The sequence below is a fragment of the Chinchilla lanigera genome, unplaced genomic scaffold, assembly GCF_000276665.1.
Source record: "Chinchilla lanigera isolate Chin_1 unplaced genomic scaffold, ChiLan1.0 scaffold00093, whole genome shotgun sequence".
Classification (NCBI taxonomy): domain Eukaryota; kingdom Metazoa; phylum Chordata; class Mammalia; order Rodentia; family Chinchillidae; genus Chinchilla; species Chinchilla lanigera.
Genome location: NW_004955494.1, coordinates 4282733 through 4303079, shown reverse-complemented (window position 1 = coordinate 4303079; position 20347 = coordinate 4282733). Strand labels below are relative to the sequence as shown.

At 44.2% G+C, this 20347-nt stretch overlaps 1 protein-coding gene across 10 annotated transcripts in view; it reads right to left on the bottom strand.

The window, feature by feature from the left end:
- Positions 1 to 20347, bottom strand: part of Svopl (SVOP-like) — a 101387-nt gene that overhangs the window by 50393 nt on the left and 30647 nt on the right. For 9 of the 10 annotated variants that reach the window (XM_013504968.1, XM_013504971.1, XM_013504975.1 and 6 more), the window contains 5 exons: positions 19915 to 20117; positions 18526 to 18637; positions 17266 to 17347; positions 14399 to 14488; positions 1579 to 1692 (listed from right to left, as the gene is read on the bottom strand). In XM_013504968.1, the coding sequence (XP_013360422.1) occupies positions 1579 to 1692; positions 14399 to 14488; positions 17266 to 17347; positions 18526 to 18637; positions 19915 to 20117 (601 nt within the window). The remainder of the gene's footprint in view (positions 1 to 1578; positions 1693 to 14398; positions 14489 to 17265; positions 17348 to 18525; positions 18638 to 19914; positions 20118 to 20347) is intronic. The other variant, XM_013504976.1, reaches the window with a different exon arrangement.

Genomic DNA, 20347 nt, shown 5'->3' with positions numbered 1-20347 from the left:
AATAAAATCTGAGAAATTAAGATTCAGCACTCTTGTGTACTTGGAAATGCAACTGTAGTTTTACAATTTAATTATTGTAGTCCATTACAGAGATTTAGAAAAATTCAGAGTAAAAATGCACACAAGTTATTATCACTGAAATGGTTAAATTTCTTAGAGTATCTCTAAAGTTGACGTTAAGTTAGTCACCAGGTTGATTTATCCAGTGAAATCACTGGAGTACAGTCTATTGCTGAAGTTAAAAAACTCGACACATTCTTATAAACATTTCTAGAAACTTTCAGTTCCTGACTTATGAACTGTCACAGGAATACTGTGTAAGACTCAGAAACCTCATTTGTAAGTCAGGGACTTCCTGTATATGCTATAGTGAATTACGTGTGTTGAGTGTGCTTGTACTTACCTATTGAATCTACATATTAAGATTCTAAGGAAATTGATAGTAAAAGAGCTGTAAACAACTATGCAAAATTACCATATCTCTAAAACCAAGACCTAGTCAACAGAAATGGGGCCAGTCCTTTAGAGGTAGCTGTGACTCGAGTTAGAAATCTAAGCCATATTAACAAGTGACTCCCACTTGTGTGGATTGTTATGTATAGTACTGCTTAAAACATTTTGGAAAATTGGAAAGGAATAGAGAACTAGGAGATTGACACCTTTACATACTAGTGTACCTTTCTCAAGTTACTTAGCTTCCTTGTGCCCTGGTTTATTCATTTGTGTGAAGGTGTTATATGCTTCCTTTCTGTCTTTAATGAAAGGATTATGAGTCAGCTCTTTGTCTGACTTAAAGCAATCAATGATGGGTCACTTCCCAAACAAAGGAACTAGACAAAGCCCTACGTTCATACTTAAATGACAGGTCACCTAAAATGTGATTAAACAAGCAAGAGGAAAAGTAGAGACCTGGATGAGCCACCCGGTTTGTTGCTTATGCTTAGGCAATAGTGACTTCCTTGTGCCTACAACTTAGTAGGATAGGGGAGACAAGGCAACAGCCAGAGTCAACCAGTAACCTCAGTTATTCTTCCCAGATACCTGCCATTGTGTACCAGCCACTGGCTTTTAAGGCAGGAAAACACCACTGCTGAGCTAGCTGTTCTTCGCTAAGTCCAGTTATAAGGGCAGAAAACTAGGAAGGCCCTCTGTCCCAGTTTCGCCATAGTGTGTACTTTTGGGGCATTTTTTATGTGAGCAGTCCGTAACTACTGTAATGGACAGCAGCTCATGCCATGCTGAAGCCTTTGGGTCCACTCTTAGCATAGGTACTGGGGGAATGGAGGATGGGCCAAGCTGTGAGGACCATGTGACCCTAAGTGCTGGAGCCTCAACAGCTGTCACCTTGGTCCCTGTTAGTCAAACTATAACTCACAAGAAAAGGTGTGAAGCTAATTATTACTTTGACCTCAGTGCTACTCACAGTTAGTATATGCAAGAAAGACCAGAGGCCCAGTTTTTCTTTTGGAGAAAATTGTGTTATATCTGCTTAAAAGAAGGATGCCCATATACCAAATTCATGTAGTCAAATTTCTGTGGTCAAAAAGTACTACTGTAAGAGAGTCCCGTGTTACTTACCTGTAAGGCCCGTCCTTTGGTCTCGATGGGAAGAGTAAATGCAGAAACGGCACACACAACACAGACAGATGAAAAAAGACACAGGGCTCCCAAGAAGGATGCGCTCATAAGAACCTGTAGGTCACGAGAGAATGACCTGATTATGTCCCAAACACCTCTGCTGGTCCTTTATGTCAGAGTAAGGATTTACTTGGCAGATGCCAGTTCTGTAAGCTAGGAATTCCTGACGTTGATTTATTTGGGCCAAGCTGATACAGGAATTTGTGTGACTGGCATTAATGTGCACTGGCCAGTTTAGAGTTCTCTTTACCCACCTGCTAGACATCTCTAGAACAGATTTCAGTACTTTTTTTGGTCTTTTTAGGACAGGGTCTCGCTATGCAGTTCAGGCTGGCCTTGAGCTCACTCACTGTAGTGCAGGCTAGTCTCAAACTTGCAACGATCCTCCTGCCTCAGCCTCCCAAGTGCTGGGATTACAGGAGTGCACCACCACGCCTGGCAATTTTAGTATCTAGAGAAATGGGAGATGGCCTGTTTTTCCACCCCTAGTATTGGTTCACTTAAACATCTAACCATACCTGGTGGATGGGATGAAAAGTGATTTGGAAGAGATGTCCTTTCAGAGTCTGAAAAGATTATTAATGTAGCTTGTCTTTCAGTGCCTGTGAGAGCTTCCCATTTGGTGTCCATTTTCCACTATAATAAAGGGTTTCTTCCAGTCTGTCTAATCTTTCAGCTCAGATATTTTCCCTCTAATAATAGCTAATCCAGACACTGTACATAATACTTCACTTTCTCCAGGACTGTGTCCAAACTTGGCAAATAGTCAAGCCCTTGGTAGTTGTCAGCTACTCTTTCTAGTTTGTTGAGATAGGGTCTGATTGTGTAGCCCAGGCTGGCCTCAAATTCATGGTGATCCTCCTGTCTCAGCCTCCTGAGTGCTGGGATTGCAGTCATGCACCACCAAGCCTGGCTTTTGTTAACTAATGTTAACAAGGACAGTTAACTCTGAAGTGATTTAGGGGCAACAAGGCTGTCTAGAATCAGAATATTGCAATTTGGAAAGAACTAGAAACTTACCTGGTCTGGTCCAACCTCCTCACTCTGCAGAGGAGCCTATATACACTAAGTGACTTCTCTCAGTATTTATTACCCAGATTCACATACAGCTGTCTGACAACCAGCCTAGTATTACTACCACTGCTTAGATTCTGTTATGACACCCAGTTGGGGAGCCTACTGCATTCTAAAGCGGTAAATAATTCCACTTACGCAAATGGAATCTGTAATATTAGCTTCACTAATTATTTGTAGTTGACCTAGCAAATGATAGTTTCTATTCTGACTCATTTCCCAAAATACAAACTTTCCTAACCAAGAGTTTGTGTGGTATGTTGAGAAAGGGAAGTTTAGGAAACGAGGCTTAGAAAAGGGATAGAAACCAAAAGAGGACCAGCTGCTTAAATTATGACCAAATCCTGCCAAAACAGGGCATGGATCAAGATCCATGTTGCTGTTGCTGCTACCTCTGTAACTGGACACCAGCGTTCACCACCACCACCAGACTGAACCCTCAACTATCTCTTCCTACATGGCTCGAGACCCTGATGGTTGAGTTTGGGTGACATAATTCTATTAACCAGGGCCAGAGATGGCACTTGCCTATTTTTGGTTTTCCTAGGATACAGGGTTCTGCTTCATAGTAACTCTAGAAGTCCTGTGTTTCATTACTGACTATTGTTCCAGTGAATCCTACCTAAGCCAACTAAAGTCAGTTTCTGTTATTTGCAAGTATGGTTTTTTTAAAAAAAAAATTCTTATTTTAAAGAAAATAGCCAGGTGTGGTGGTGCACACCTTTAATCCCAGCACTCGGGAGCCTGAGGCAGGAGGATCACTGTGAGTTTGAGGTCAGCCTGAACTGCATAGTGAAACCCTGTCTCAAAAAATACCAAAACAAATTTTTTTGAAAAACAAGATAATACAGTAACAATTACTATATTGTTACCTTTACTCAGAGTACAAGAAATAGGCATTTAGTTGTCCAAACAATACTAGCACAAGCTTTTCTTTTCAATGAATTACGAGAAATTAGTAGTATAATTACCTTAACTATCTTGTATATGTTTGTTTTTCCCTTTTTTCCTTTCCCCCACCCCAGTTTCTCTTTCCTTTTGAACAGTTTCTTCCCATTTCACAATGTCTATTGGCAAGGACAAATTGTAATACCCAATTGTAAAAATCAGAATACAACCCAATTTCCATAGGTAATATCCATAATTCCTCAGGCACCAACGTTATAGTGTTGAGGACTTAGAAATTTGTATTAAGTGATTCTAAAGATAGTAAAGTCCCCCAGGCTGTCCCACTCCATGTTTTCAGGTCTTATTATATTTCTTACATGTTGATTTCTTTCAAACAAAGTTTGTTGGGGTTTTTTTGTTTTTTTGTTTTTGTTTTTTTGGTCTTTTTGAGACAGTGTCTCACTATGCAGTTCAGGCTGGCCTTGAGCTCACTTTGTAGCTCAGGCTGATCTCAAACTCACAACGATCCTCCTGCCTCAGCTTCCCGAGTGCTGAAATTACAGTCACGTGCTACTATGCCTAGCTCAAACCAACTTTAGAATTGTTTTCCCCAAATTGATTCTAAAAATCCTACTGTGATTTTGATTTCTGTTAGAATTAGATCATTTGGGGTGAGAATTATATTTTTACAAGACTGCATCTTACACAGGAAATCATGTAAGCAAGCAGTTTTACAAAAGATGGATAATGAAAGATGCTCAACTTCACTAATAATGAACAATTAGTGAGGTTGGGTGAGGGCAAGATGTCATTTACAGGCTACCAGACAAAGTTTCAGTGCTTATTCTCCCTTTGATGATAATGAAGAGAAACAGGGAAACTTGTTTCGAAATACAATCAGAGATGTTCAATATGATGGCCATCAGGAAATGCAAAAGCAAACCATGAGAGGCCGTCTCTCACCAATTAGGATAGCCATTTTCAAAACAGCAGAGGGGTAGGGGTGTAGCTCATCTGTGCAATGCTTGCCTGGCACACACAAGGCCCTGGTTTCCGCAGCATGGGTGTGTGCGTGTGTGTAAGTGAAGACAGGAAAAGGGAACCTTTATACAGTGCTGGAGAATGCAGACTGGGGCAGCCATCATGCCAAACAGTATGTAGGTTCCTAACCCTATTAAAAACCAGAACAATCCTAGGATGTATAAATCCCGCTGCGTGTAGACCCAAAGGAAGTGAGGTTATCACCTCATAGATAAGGAGTGTCTAAATATAAAAACAGTTTGATGAAAGTGTGTTACTGAGGATAGAACCCAGGGTGCTGGGACTACAGGTGTGCCCCTCAAAACACCAACTAAAGTCAGCTTAAAATATACACACTTTTTGGCCTGGAAATAACCCAGGTGTCTTCCTACAGAAATTGGCTTTTTCCTCAGACATACTCTGTAGTCTCGCCTTTGCTGTGTCCCATGGGTTTCCTGTTGTTTCTTTCCGAGTCACATTGTTGGTACAGCATCTCCTTTTCCTGTTTTACAGCTTTCCATAGCAGTAATATATACTGTTTGAAGTTACTTCCTAATGGAGACCAGACAAGGAGTGCAGAAGCAACTGTGTAGCCTCTAGCACAGAAGAGCTCAGTGACTGTTAAGATTCCAATGACGGCACAAGTCCTTAGGTGCGTCGTGCACGCCGTCAGCATCCCAGTGCTTGCAGAGAGTGGAGAAAAGTAACTATGGACCATTTCCTCATGACTAAGGCAGTGCCCATTGAGTCACAGCACATCCATGCAATGGGAACCTGCGCCCCTAACAAACAAGGTGGATCTCCTATTGACATAAGAGTGTTAATGAGAGAGGCATTTGCAGTGGCAAGATGTAGCTTTAGAGAGGTGTGCGTGTTTACACAGACATAGCTACACAGTTAGTCACACAGGTGGAGACAGACAGGGTAAGATGGGGTCTGGCTCCATCTGATGTTTGCTTCGTACTGAGCTCCTGATGCCTGCCAGGTTTTGCCTAATCTTTCAGACCTGCTTGAGAGGACTTTTCTGCTCTCTCTAGTGACCTTAGTTATGTAAGAAGCCATTTTTATATCATCGGGGAAAAGCACCGCATCACCTGTCAAATCAGGTATGAGACTGGTGTCCGTCTGCCTCCATGGTGACCATAATGTATAGATAAGCAGCTGTTTGTGGAATACAGCTATTTTTGTGCATTATATGCATACAGTACATAGTCTATGCATGCATATAACACATATACAGAAACCCACATGTATGTTACTGGTAACACAGACATTCAGACAACATATGCACTGAAAAGCAGCAGGAAAAATACACTCAAGACTGTTAATAGGAGCCGGGCATCATGGCACATGCCTGTAATCCCAGCACTCAGGAGGCTGAGGCAGGAGGATCGTTGCAAGTTGGAGACCAGCCTGGGCTACAAAGTGAGCTCAAGGCCAGCCTGAAATGCATAGCGAGAGCCTGTCTCAAAAAGAAAAGGGAAAAAAAAAAAAAGACTACTAACTGGTTATCTTTGACAAAATTACTGGGATTTTTTTCCCTTAATTACACATTTCTGTATTTGAAATTTTACAGCCAGTCTATTTTTATATTCAGAATAAAAATTTAAATTAATATAAATGTTAATGTAAAATGAGAAAAACAATGAACTGCTAGTTTAAAATGCTAACTTTAAGAAATTACTGCAAAAGAAAGACAAAAAAGCCCAGATGAATAAATTGCAAAAAAGAAACAGGTCCAGTGGATAAAGAACTACTTTACAAAAAATAAACTAATAAAACCTAAGTATAAGTGAAAGTGGGGGAAAAAATTTACAGAACTAAGAATGTGAAAGATCTGGGTGTAGAGCGCGTATCTGTAACCACAGCACTCTGGAGGCCAAGGCAGGAACCTCCACCTCCTCTGGAGGCCAGGGGTTAGCTGCAGGAGCCAGGGAAGGAAGAGGAGAGAGAAGCCTCTTAGGAGTTTGGCCAGAAAGAGCAGGAAGAGCCAAGGGGCTTGAGTTTACAGTCTGTAAACTGGAATTGGAAGTACGTTCACATGCAGCAGGGAGCATTCTGCTTTCATGGGACGTTGGAGTCGCAGGGGGTACAGTCAACCCTGGAGACCCCAGTGAGAAGCCACTGGGAAGGAGTTCAATAAGCTGGCTATTTAAAAGTCAACAGGCGAGAAGAGAATGTTAAAATAGAAGTTACAATAAAAATAATTACAATAACAGCGAAAGCTGTAAAACGCTTAGGAGCTATGTTAAACTGCAAGGACAAGCTGAAACACAGAAGTGACAGACCAGGATTTGGAGGCAGATTTAGTTTATGTTGACAGGCACTGATTGGAATCACTCCCAAAATATCAGGCCCTCATCTCTGGTGGTCTAGGGCTTATACGGGATAAGCAAACAGGAAGTGCAGAGGCAGAATGGCTTGTCAACTGGGAATTGGTTCTTACAATATGCATCACAGTGACCAGCCCTTTCTAAGAGACAGGAGCAACCAGAACTGGAACAGGAACTGTTACCTGGGCAACTAAGAAACTGAAGTATAGTGGCTCAGGAGGACATTTTCTGTTACAAAACCATGCAGGAGGGGCTGGGGATTTAGTTCAGTGGCACAGCGCCTGCCTGGCAAGCACAGGGTCGTGAGTTCAATTCCTTGTACCAGAAGAAAAACAAAACAAAAAAAAAACTATGCAGGCTCTATCTGAAGAAAACAATAAAGTCCTAGCAAGGGGCATAGAAGGAAAACCGAACAAATGAAACAAATTTCTTAGGAAGACAACCTTGTAAGAAAAGTCAATTTTCCTAAATTAACTGATACATTTAATCAGTGACTAAGATCTTAATGGAATTTGGACAGACACAAAAGGCAAAATAAAACTAAATGACTCTAACTTCTGTCTGAGAGCAAAGCAATGAGTTGGTTACAAAGAGCTGTTTTTAAAATGTATGATAAAATTAGAATAATGAGAATACAATAATAAAAACATAGATCAGCAGACAAAAATAGCTAGAACCGGGCATGGTGGTACATGCTTGTAATCCCAGCACTCTGGGAGGCTAAGGCAGGAGGATTGCTGTGAGTTTGAGGCTAGCCTAGACTTTGTAGTGAGTTCCAGGGCAGGCTGTTCTACACATAGCAAGACCCTGTCTCAAAAAACCAAAAAGAAAAAAAAAACTATCAAAAATAGCTAATTAAAAATAGACAAGTAATTGTGGAAATACTGTACAAGCAAGCAGACATTTCTAACACCTAAGTAAAAAGTAGATTGTTCAGTAAATAATGTTGGACAAGCACTTTGCCATTGGGAAGTCATATTTTCTGCAGTAGACCTCACACCTCTGTAAACTTGAGGGCCTGAAGGGGACACATCAGGATTTCTGGATTGAAATCTGGGATTTACTCAATGTGAAAAAGTTCATTAAACTGGACGCTTATGACTTAGACCCTTCCTTGTGTATATCATACTCAGGAAGTTTGTACTTCCACCCTTTACCCATCAAGAAAAAAAAAAAGAGGTTGCAGAAAAAGGATATGTATTTTCATAATCCCAATCAGAGACTGTAAAATGTGAAAGGAAATGTTAATGAATTTCAGTGTCTATAAATTTAAAAGTTCATGCACATAAAATGGAGAGCATAACTAAGAGTAAAAGACAATTGGAAAGCCAGAAGATCATTTGCAAAATGCCAAAAAAAAAAGTTACTAAACTGTGGTGGTGGTCCATTCATGAAATTCCAGCACTGTGGAGGCTGAGGCAGGAGGACTGTAAGGAGTTCAAGGCCAGCCTGAACTGCAGATTGAGAAAGACCCTGTCTCAAAAAAAAAAACAAGCACAAAGATGCAAAATAATGGAGAATTAAACCACTGAAAAGTAACTTTTAGATATATTGCCAATGTTTTTCAACATTAGACAGGGCCTTTTGTATTTGTGGACATAAAAAAATCTCAGCAACATATTACTGGGTACCAAAAAAGCACAAAAGTTATCATACTGGGTATAATATATATATATATATATATATATATATATATATATATATATATATTTACACTTGTGTACATACACATTAAACAAACGTCATTAAAACCTTTGTTCTGAGTAAAGTATTAGAAAAATTTTAACTGTCATTTTGTATTTTCAGCAGGGAATGAAAAAAATCACATGTAGTCAAAATTGAGAATCTGCCTATATGTGTGCTCACATGCATGTGCGCGGGTGTGTTTTCAGACAAGTTCTTGCTGTATAGCCCAGGCTGACCTTGAATTCTGGCAGTCCTCCTGCCTCAGCTTCTTAAGTGCTGCAATTATAGACATGTACCACCATGCCTCAAATGTATGATTCAAACTATTTTAAACACAAACATATTCGAGAACCATATTTGACACTGACAAAATTCCTCTCCTTGACTGGACTGTAGGGAGGCTCCTCTGAGCCCTCTGCCCAACTAGGCCTCAGCTTTGGCCTAAAGATTTGAACAAAAAGTTTCTAACAGCTCAAGGCTGCATGCCTAGGAGGACCAGAGCTCCCCTTAAAGACCCACCAGTCAAAACTCCTAGCTGCCGAAGCAGTTGCTTCTTCAGCCAACACCTGTACATGGCCCCTGTGTCCGCCCAGCCTCTGGGAGGGAGGGCCCTGGCTCCACATCCCTGAGCAAGCCCAGACAGCTTTTGTGGGAACCAATACCCTTTACCAATTTTTGTGAATTTTTTATTACCCTGACTGCGCTGGAGTGCCTGCCTGTTCCTCCCCTTCCACCTGGCCCGTCACCTTTCACAGACGTACTTACATCTGCCAATGCAAGGGGCTTTTGGTTCACACTGCAATAGGTATTACTAAGTGAAACTCAGCACTTTACACTTTTTTTTTTTTTGGTCTTTTTGAGACAGGGTCTCAATATGCAGCGCAGGCTGGCCTTAAGCTCACTTTGTAGCCCAGGCTGGTCTCGAACTCACAACGATCCTCCTGCCTCAGCCTCCTGAGTGCTGGGATTACAGGCTTGCGCCACCACGCCGGGCTCAGCACTTTACATTTGATTTTAGGCAAAAGGCTGAGAAGCAATACCCCTCCCACTTTAATGAGTACCTAGCTTTATCTTTGACAAGGTTCAATTTTTCCGTAAATTGTTACTTAGCCAACTTCCTATACGAACATTTTGAATGCACAGGGTTTTGATTCCTATTAACTTAGGGAGTTCTGCAGCGTCTTACGCATGGACTTGCTCGTTTGCATCCTGCACAGAAAGGTTAGGTGCTTGACAGGACAACAAAATCATGGCTCAGCAAGACTTTTCAGCAGTCACATGTACCATTGTTTCCTCTGTCTTTATGCTAAAAGGAAAAGTGGGATTTTGGACTCTGTTTTTCTTTTAGAATGATGTTTCATCTTTGCTTACCTCTGATTCACTGTCTCTACAGCAATCAGGGTGATCTGTTTAAAATGCAACATAAATCACACCACTTAAATTATCACTAAAATCCTTCACCTACTGCCCATTGTTCCTGAGATAAAATTCAAAGCCCTAACTACGCCTGGGAAGCACATTCTGTCCCTGCATGCCCCTCTGCTTGGACCCCGTGGGGTCGTCTATTGTGGGACATGCCAACCTCTGGCCCTCTGGCCCTCTGGCCCATGTAGCAGCTGACGTCCTACTTGCAAGTCTGTTTATTTCCCTTACACCACTGGCAACTTCTCATACTTTAGGTTCCAACTCTGATGTCACCTTCTCAGAGAGGACTTGCATAAAACCTGTCTCCTCTCCTACTCATGAATACATTTCCAAAGCACTAATTAAACCTGAAATTAACTTAAATCCTTGCATATTTACAAAGTACCCAATTTCAAAGTAAGTTTCTTGAGGGCAGGACCCTATGGTGCTGTGCGGCTGAATGTTCAACAACAGGTTCCCTCAAACCCTGGCATAGAGGGTTTGCCATTTCCATGGTGTAAACTCTAGCACTGTGGCTAATTTCAAACTGCAGTGTGGCATTAAACAGCTTGCAAATTTTCCTGAAAATTGAAAAAGCTACACAGGCTGGTTCCACACACCACTGGCGTCCTATATGACTGACTTCGCTGCTGCAAATAGAGCTGGGGGCTGCTGTGGTTTGAGTGTGCTCCCCAAGGGCTCATTCACTTGCAGCTTGGTCCTCAGCGTGGTGACATTAAGACGTGGGGTCAACCAGGCATGGTGGTGCATGCCTTAATCCCAGCACTCGGGAGGCTGAGGCAGGAGGATCATTGCAAGTTCGAGGCCAGCCTAGGCTACAAAGTGAGCTCAAGGTTAGCCTGAAATGCACAGCGAGACCCTGTCTCAAAAAGACAAAAAAAAAAAAAGGACGTGGGGTCCATGGTAGGTCCTGAGGTGACCTGGGGGTATGGCCTCAGAAGAGACTGAGAAATTTCCTCTCTGACTTCCTGCACTTCTTGTTGGACAACGTGATCTCGCCTGGATGTCATGGGAACTCCCAATCCTAGACTTTAGACCTCCAAACCGTGAACAAAACACACCTCTGCCCCAGGCTGGGGATATAGCTTAGAAGCACAAGTGCCTGCCTGGCAAGTGCAAGGTCCCCAGTTCGATTCTCAGTACAAAACAAAACTCCTCCTTATAAAGCACCCAGCCCTGGTTATTTTGTTACAGTAATGAAAAACAGACTCATAGGACAGTGCCTTCTAATTCACTATAGAACAAGGGCAATCTTTTTAAAATTCAATATAGATGTTGAATTTTCAATTGATTTTTTTTGTTGTTTTATTTGGGGCAGTGCTAGGGACTGAAGATGTTGAGTTTTCAATTGATTTTTTTGTTGTTGTTTTATTTTGAGCAGTGCTGGGGATTGAACCCAGGGCCTTGTGTACACTAGACAAGTTCTCTACCACTAAGCTATATCCCCACCCCCTGGGATAATATTTTCAATTCTGTTTTACCAAATGCCCATTATGGCTGTGTGTGTGGGGGGGGTGGTATTCTACCAAAGTATTTTAGAGAACTACTACTAAGTTCTCTAAAACTGGTAGAAATGACTCCAGGAATAAAAATTTCCTGAATGAGTCACCAAAATAGGACCCTAAGTGAAGGAACCTCTTTCTCTCCTCTAACAAAGATCCTCTGTTTATCTACCCTGCTTCCTTCTGAGTCCTAACAAATAAACATCTCTGACTGAACGATTTCAATTAGAACAGAGAACAGATTTCAGAGAATTCTGTAAGAACCATAAAAGCTGGTTCTGCTGTACTTGGGCAGAGGGATACTGAAGGGAGGAGACTGGGCCAGCTGCCATGCCGCCAGTGACAGAAGTCAGGCAGGCAAATAAGACGTTTATAACACTCACTGGATCTTACGGACTTCTCCCCTAACATCCCTCCGAGCTTTTCCAAGACTTTGGTTGCTCTTCAGTCTTCTGTCTGGATGGTAGATTCATTTGTTGCTTCAGGCCCCAGGGGAGCAGTCTTGCTTGCCTCATGCAACCCCATACTCACTACAGCCACACAGCTTGGGCTAGAAGGGCCTGTTCTGCAAAGCTGGGTGACAGACATACGCTAGGAGGGCTCAGCCGCCACAGGGGAGCCAGTGCCATCCATCACCAAGGGATGAACCAAGCTATGCCTGCTGTCACTGGCCAGGTGTGTCTCTCCAAAACGTACGTGTTGAAACCCTGACCCTCAGTGTGAAGCTATTGTATTTCTGTTCTTTTACTGTTTTCCTTTTGGGTACCGGCAGTCGAACTCAGGGCTTCACCGCTGCCAGGCAGGCGCTGCAGCGCTGAGCTACATCCCCCACCCGGAAGCTATTATATTTAGAGGTGGGTCTTTGGGGAGGTAATGAAATCCTGCGGGTAAGCCCTCTTGAATGGGATTTGTGCCCCAAAAGAGCTCTTTCCTCCACTTTCCAAATGTCAAGGTCACTTTATCTCGAACTTCCAGACTCCAGAATTGTGAGAAAGAAATTTCTGTTATTTATAAGGCTCTCTTATTTTGTTAGAGTAGCCTGACCTAAGACAACTGGCTAGAGTTAAAGTGCCTTGTCATCTTTTTAAATTTTTTGTACCAGGAATCGAACTCAGGACCTTGCTCTTGCCAGGCAGGCGCTGTGCCCCTGAGCTGTCTCCCCAGTTCCAGGTTAAAGTGCCTGGCTTCTAGGAGTTTCCAACAGTGGGACGATTCAGTCAGTTGTTGACTGCTATCGGCAGAGGCTTTGTACTGGTGCCTTTTGTATTTTAGTGAGTCTTTAATAATTTTGTAGTAAAATGCTCCTTTTTTGTTTTCTTGAACTACATACAACTACCATTATTTCTATTACAGTTAGTTTCTGATAGCTAAACGGCTCCAAACATTCATTTTTAGAGGTATGTATGTATTAAACTTGTAACTACGGTCATTCAAGTTCACAAAATATCACTAGTCACATGTAAACATCTTCCTCTAGCTGATTTAAATACCCTGTTTTAGGGAATATGAGGAAACCCATAGCTGCCCCAGGATGCTAAGCCGAGCAGAGCGATGGCCCCAGGACACCTCATCCACTTGAGTTCTTTCCTGCCACACAAACCCAGCGGAAGACGGAGAACCCAGAGACTCGGCTCCTATGAAAGCTGGGGACACTGACCATGCCTTGGCCTGGTCATCCAGAGGAAGACAGTGCCTTACTCCTTTCTTTCACCCATGAGAATTTCTTTTCTGAAAATGATGAAATAGTAGACACGCAACAACTTTGAAAAGCAAAGGCATATGCCAAAGCAGCCCCCATTTTTCTTTAAGATAACCAGGAAAAACACTGCCAGGAGAGGTCAAACTCTCAAAATCTGTGGTGGGCACAAAATCCCCATGTTAAGTCACAGGAACTGGGTGTTCCTAAATTATAGGAGCTGGGTGTTGATGCCTCCCCCACCCACAGCAAGACGCTTCCTCTGAGAATGTCGCCTCCTACCTACAGCTGCTTGCAGCCTAGGCTCTTGTCCACAGGGATGCAGCTCGGCCAGGGACAAATGACCAGACTGGGCCAATGACAGGCCCTGGCTAGAGACCCAGAGAGCCCCGATCAGGGTCTTTGGCAGGGCAGAGCGAGGACAGGTGTGGGGGATTTGTGGGAATTCCCTGCACACGGGCAAACAAGCAGCTCACACGCCATCGGGGAGACACACTCGTCATAAGGGAGAGAGGATCAGGGCCTGCACACTCAGGCGGGCGCGAGTGGCCACAGGCTCCAGCCACATGGGAGGGGCACCATACCATCTCAGGACCCGGCCTCAGGCTTGCGTTTTCTGTGGCAGCCTGCTCAAGCAGATCTGTTTCACCATATCTGCTGTTTGCTCCCCTGATGCATGCTTCCGGTCCCCTGGACCCCACCCACCCTGCACCCAGTGTGTCTGTACACGACAGGGCCCTGGCCCAACACCACCTCCCTGCCCTCCAGCCTCTTTGCCATTGCGAGTGTAGACAACCAACCTAACGCATATCAAGCCACAGACCTAACTCAGGCTGGAGCCCGTACTCACCTGCTCCAGCCCCGGCCCACATGCCGGCCCTTCCTTCTGCATGGGCCCCCAGCGACACCCAGCGGAGCAAGCACCAGAGTGCGAACCGTCCCCACCACGGACTGGAAGCCCAGGGCACAAAAGCAAGCTCTTTCTCCATGGGAACGTGCTGAAGAATAGGGCAGCAGGGCCTTTGGAAAACTCAGAAGTGAGCAGGAATCCTGGGCTGTGCCTTTCACCTTTAGGGGCTGGGCCCCTCCCTCCCCACCACCCTTGGGCTCGCTCTGCCGCAGACCCCTCGGCCTACCTGGGATATGAACGGCGCCACCATCGCCCCGATGCGGCACAGGGAGCCGCTGGTCCCCATCCCCAGGGCGCGCATCGTGGTGGGGTAGACCTGTGAGAGGCACGAAAACCCATCACTGTCCCCTCCTCTTCCCATCCTCCCTCCCGGGCCAGGCTTTGGTGCTCAGAAAACCGGATGGACTTCAGGTCACAGAAGCCCTCATGTCCTCTGGTACCCAACTTCGGATGTTTATAACAAGAAATATCGGCCAAAAATAAGCACTTTCGGGAGTGTTCTTTAAGTGAGCCTCTGTCTAAAATGTATGTAGTCTAAATTTTAAACAGGCTCTGGAATCAGACACCAGACTCCCACCTTAGAGGTATAAGTGTATAAAAATGATTCTCCTGCATGGAAAAAAAAGTTCTCCCCTAGAAATGATGACCTGATGGAATCTTTAATACAGCCACAGTGAGAAGAGCTGACTTCGGGGCCAGGCACCTGCCACACTCACACAGTCTCATCAAAAGCAGTTGTCTCAGCTGTCGTACAATCTTATAGATCTTCCACTTTCTTGCCTTTTTTTTTTTTTTACATTTATAGTAAAACTGCATTAATCTGCACTTCATTTTTGGTTTGTTTTGTTTTTGCGATAGGGTCTTGCTATGTGGTCCAGGCTGGCCTTGAACTCACAGTGATCCTCCTGCCTCAGCCTCCCAAGCACAAGGATTAGATGTGCACTTTACCATGCCTGGCTTGATTCAGAGTTCTTATAGGAACTGGCAGACATTTAAATAAGTCAGCAAGCATTAAATAAAATTACAGGGAGATATCTTAAATAGAAAATGGTTTTTTGAATTTTGGGAACTTTTTAAAAATGCTACACAATACTGATAAGGTCATTTTGATTTATTCAGTAAAGCGCATGTAGCTCTTCAGTGAGCCACATCTTACTGACCACCATCTGTCAAAGGCAAGAGAGCAAAATGCTTTTCTGCCTCTATTTTATAGAAGAAAGTCTGAGGGTAGAGTGTCTTTATGGGCAGCTTTTATTTGTGGTGCTCGGTATTGAATGCAGGGTGCTGAGCATGTTATACCAGAGCTATGTCCCTAGGACTACTTTTAAATTGTTTGGAGACAGAGTCTCACTAAGTTGCTCACACTTGCCTCTAACTTTGCAATTTTCCTGCCTCAGCCTCCCAAGTAGCTAGGTGTGTGCCATGGTATCTAGCTGCTTTATTTTCTGAAAAATGAGGCTGGTGGTTATGACTGAAAATCATGAGTTTTTCAGATACATGGAGATGTTCTTTTCTTTGCTATTATATTGATAAAGTCTTTGCTTAGGTTCTGAGTCACTTGGAACTTAACAATGATATACTATCACTTTAGGTACACATCTTTGGGTGTTAACAGTAGGTATTAAAAATACTTAGAAATGACCCTCAAGATGAGCATATTTCAAGATATGTGTTTCATTGATTTTTTTTTTTTTTTTTTTTGGTTTTTTTCCGGTACCAGGAACCGAACTCACGACCTTTCGCTTGCCAGGCAGGCGCTTTTGCCGCTGAGCTAAATCCCCGCCCCGATATGTGTTTAATTGAATACTACAAAATACAAGCCTAAAAGTGCAATTTAATGTTACACAGACTTTTTTTTTTTGGTTCATAAATTCAAATCATAATTTTACATGTCAGTGGAATGAAATGAAGTATTACATGTAGTTCAAATATCTTATAATTTCCTATTTTTATCATGTGGGCAGAAAGAACAGTACTTTTCTCTGTGACTAGAATGTTTTTTTGCAAAAAAAAAAAAAAAAAAAAAAGAATGTTTTTTTGCTTTGCTTTGGTTTGGGTTTTTTTGTACCGGCAATCAAACTCAGGACCTCGTGCTTGCCAGGCAGGAGCTGTGCTGCTGAGCTATAACCCCAGCCCATAGCATGGTTTTCAACAAGTTAGATCTTTACTTGGAACAGCTAAGATGAGAATGATCCTATCTTGGGCTAGGGATGTACCTCAGCGGCATAAGTGTCTGCCTGGCAAGTGCAAGGTCCTGAGTTCAATTCCTGGTACAAAAAAAAGAAAAAGAAAAAGAAAGAAAGAGAATGATCCTATCTTTCCCAGCCCCCTTGTACCATCTTCTCCACCTTAGGGAAGGACAAGACCACCTCAAATGCCGGCAAGACATCTTCCAGCTAGCTCAAGCAGTGCCTTACATAGAGAAGACTTATTAATTCTATAATCAGTCAATAAAGAGTAAATCCTAATTAAATTCAAATTTAAACTATATGCAGCAAATAACAAAGACAGAGAAAAATGATATTCCAAAAGAATAAAGGAAATCTGGGCATGGTGGCACATGCCTATAATCCTAACACTCTGGGAGGCTGAGGCAAGCAGATCACAAGTTTTGGCCCAGCCTGGGGAATTAAGCAAGATACTGTCTCAAAATAATAATAATAATAATAATGATGGTAGTAATTACACTAATAGGCTGGGATGATAGCTCAGGGTGAAGGGCCTGCCTTTAATTCCCAGTACTAAAGAAGGCTGGCGCAGGGAGGAGGCGGACAAGAGAATGACACCTGATTTCAAGGAGAGACGGACTCTCGCTGCCCCTGCCGTTCTGACGGTGGCACAGAGCGGGGCAAGGAGTGGCTTTGCACAGCCATGCCACGTAGTGAGAAAGGGTCCCGCCGTTCCTCTCTGAGCCTGGCGTACAACAGATTACACGGGAGGGGGAAGAATCCACAGCGTCATGATGTCATTTGAGTGGGATGCTGAAAGGGACTCACCAGAGGGAGGAGTCACGGTAGAGCTGCCCCTGGCTTGAAAGCCCCTCTCCGCAGCTCACCTTGCACGCCTCACACACGCACCCCGCCCGCCACTCACCTCGGCGGTGTAAATGTAGATGGTGTTGAAGTTGGCGGCCACCAGGGCTCTCAGCATGAAGAGGAAGCCGATGAGGCCAGCGCTGCGGGACAGGGAGCAAAGGGAAGTTAGGGGGCGACAAGGGTCTGGGCGGGGCCTCTCAAGAGGCCTCTCAACCTGCGGAGGCTCGGGTCCCTTCTGTTTTTGGGTTTGTTTAGTTTTTTTTTTTTTTTTGTCTATTTTTGAGACGGGGTCTCACTCGCTATGCAGTTCAGGCTGGCCTCGACCTTGCCACAATCCTCCTGCCTCAGCCTCCTAAGTGCTGGGATTACAGGCGTGCGCCACCACGCCTGGCTTTCGGGTCCCTTCTATAAAATGGTGTAGTATTTGCATAGCATCTTGAGATTACTTATGATACCTCATCCAAAGAAATGCTATGTGAGTAGTTGTTATACGTGTTGTTTAGAGAATAACAACTGGGAAAAAGTCTGTTGCACCCTCTCAGTATAGATGCAAAAAACTTTCCTTCTTTGGGTACTGGGGAATGAACCCAGGGCCTTCACAACTGAGCTACATCCCGAGGCCTTTTTCATGTTTTGAGACAAAGTCTGTTTCAATTGCGCAGGCTCAAACTTGTGATCCTCTTTCCTTAGCCTCCCAAAATGCTGCAGCACCCAGCGCACAATTTTTTTTTGGACACAGGCTTTCACTATGAAATTCAGGCTGACCTTTAACTCACTATGTAGCCCAGGCTCATTTCAAACTCACAGCAATCTCCTGTCTCAACCTCTGAAATGCTAGGATTACAGGCGTGTGCACCACACCCAGCTTGCAAATTTTTTTTTTTTTTTTTTTTTTAGTATCTTCAATCTGCAGTTGGTTGAATCTGTGGGTGACCCCTCTAGGATTACAAATTACAAGTGAAATGATTTCCATAGCACAGATATGGAGCTAAACTATCTAGGCATTCATCCAGGTAACTTGGTAAGCAATTAGGATTGCTCTCCAGAAAGCTTGGCACAGAGTTCCCAAGTATTTTGGTGGATGAAGTGAGTACCCCCACACCAGGCTCATATCCCATGATGGCTGAAGGGGGCGGGGCCGCGGGAAGAGGAAGTAGCCATGCAGCCGGGCCTGAGACTTCCGGTCAAACTAGCAGCTCATTCTCTACTCTCCCTGGGGAAGGGTCTGGTCCTGGACCCCACTGAACACCTGGGGTCTGGAGGACCTATTTGAAAACCACTGCACAGAATGTTCTCAAACACCCAAAGGGGAAAATACCTGGAAGTACAAATATTGAGGAGAAGGAAAAATAAAGCCGTGCATCCCATGGTGATGGAAAGGCTCAACCGTCTTCCCAGGAAATTGATGCCCAGGATGTTTAAAGGGTTCACTGGAAAGCAAACAGCAAAGACAGCTTTGCAGCCTCGGTGTACAGCCGCATTTCCCAGCACGGGCGTGGATTCATCCTCATCACTTCAGAAAGCAGCACTCTCAGCCAGACCTCTCCAATGTCCCCTCCAGAACTCAGCCACATCATCATCAAACTCACCACCCCCTCAATCTATTCTCCCCACAGGGGTCCAGGACTGCCAAACACTGGTGTGCAAAAAGATATTTTCTGTGCAAGATGCTCACTGTGTCTCAGAGCTCTGTGGTAAATGGCCAGGTTGCTAGACCTGTGCTTTAAATGATGTTCACCGTTTCTCACTGAATTCAAGGTGCCACTGATTTTTTTTTTTCTTTTGTCTTTTTGAGACAGGGTCTCACTATGCAGTTCAGGCTGGCCTTGAGTTCACTTTGTAACCCAGGCTGGTCTTGAACTCACAATGAGCCTCCTGCCTCAGCCTCCCGAGTGCTGGGATTACAGGTGTGTGCCACCACGCCTGGCAGGGTGCCACTGATTTTTAAGTACCATCATTTTGTATCAGCTACAACAGAAATAATACTGCCAATTGAAATCTAAGTAGTACAAGTCTATATCCCAGCACTGGGAGGCTGAGGCAGGAAGTATAGCAAAGTTCAAGGCCAGCCTGAGAAACTTAGCAAGACCTGGAAGGAAGAAAGGAAGGGAGGGAGGGAGGGAGGCAGGAAGGCTGGCAGGAAGGCAGGAAAGGAAAGGAAAGGGAAGGGAAGGGAAGGGAAGGGAAGGGAAGAGAAGGGAAGAAAGGAAAGGAAAGGGAAAGGAAGGGAAGAAAGGAAAGAAAGGAAAGGAAAGGAAAGAAAGGAAAGGGAAAGGAAAGGAAAGGAAAGGAAGAAAGGAAAGAAAGAAAAGGGAAAGGAAAGAAAGGAAAGGAAAGGAAAGGGAAAGGAAAGAAAGGAAAGGAATGGAAAAGAAAGGAAAGGAAGAAGGAAGGAAAGAAGGGCAGACAGACTGACATACAGGACACAAATTAACAAGTCATTCCCATTTCCGAGAGGTTAAAGAGTGTGTGTGTGTGTGTCCTAGAAATGAGGTAATACAGGGATCCAAAGCTTTGGTCCTCCAGGGCCCTCTTCCCCACACTAGTCCAAACTCAAGGCAAACTGGCAGAATTTGGGGCTTTGTGCAGTTCCAGCAGGCAGGAGCCATGTCCCAGGCTCACCCCTATCTCCTGAGACTCAAGATGCATGCAACCTCCTTGCCCCAAACAAAACAGAGAGGACACCGACACACACAGGGACACGTACAAGCAATCTCCCCAAGGGTGCTGATGATCATGGTCCGGTAGTCAGAGGGGGCAAACAGGTGGCAGTAGCAGGGGCTCTGGATGCCCTCTGAGTCCACGCTGTGCACATCCTGGGACTCCGACTTCGCCCCACACACCAGGTCCCGCTCCAGCAGCTCTGCACTTGCCAGGATGACCCCATAGTAGGCGAAAGAGATTCCCAGCCTGGAAAGGAGAGAAATCACACCAAGCTCGCACCAGCCCTGCAGAATGAAAGAGAAACACTCCGCAGAGGGAAGGAGGGGAGGCATCTCAAGCAGAAGGCACAGGACAGAAAAGGCAGAGATACACCAGGTCTGGTGGTGCACGCTTGTAATCTCAGCACTCAGGAGACTGAGGCAGGAAGATCGTTGCGAGTTCGAGACCAGCCTGGACTACAAAGTGAGCTCACGGCC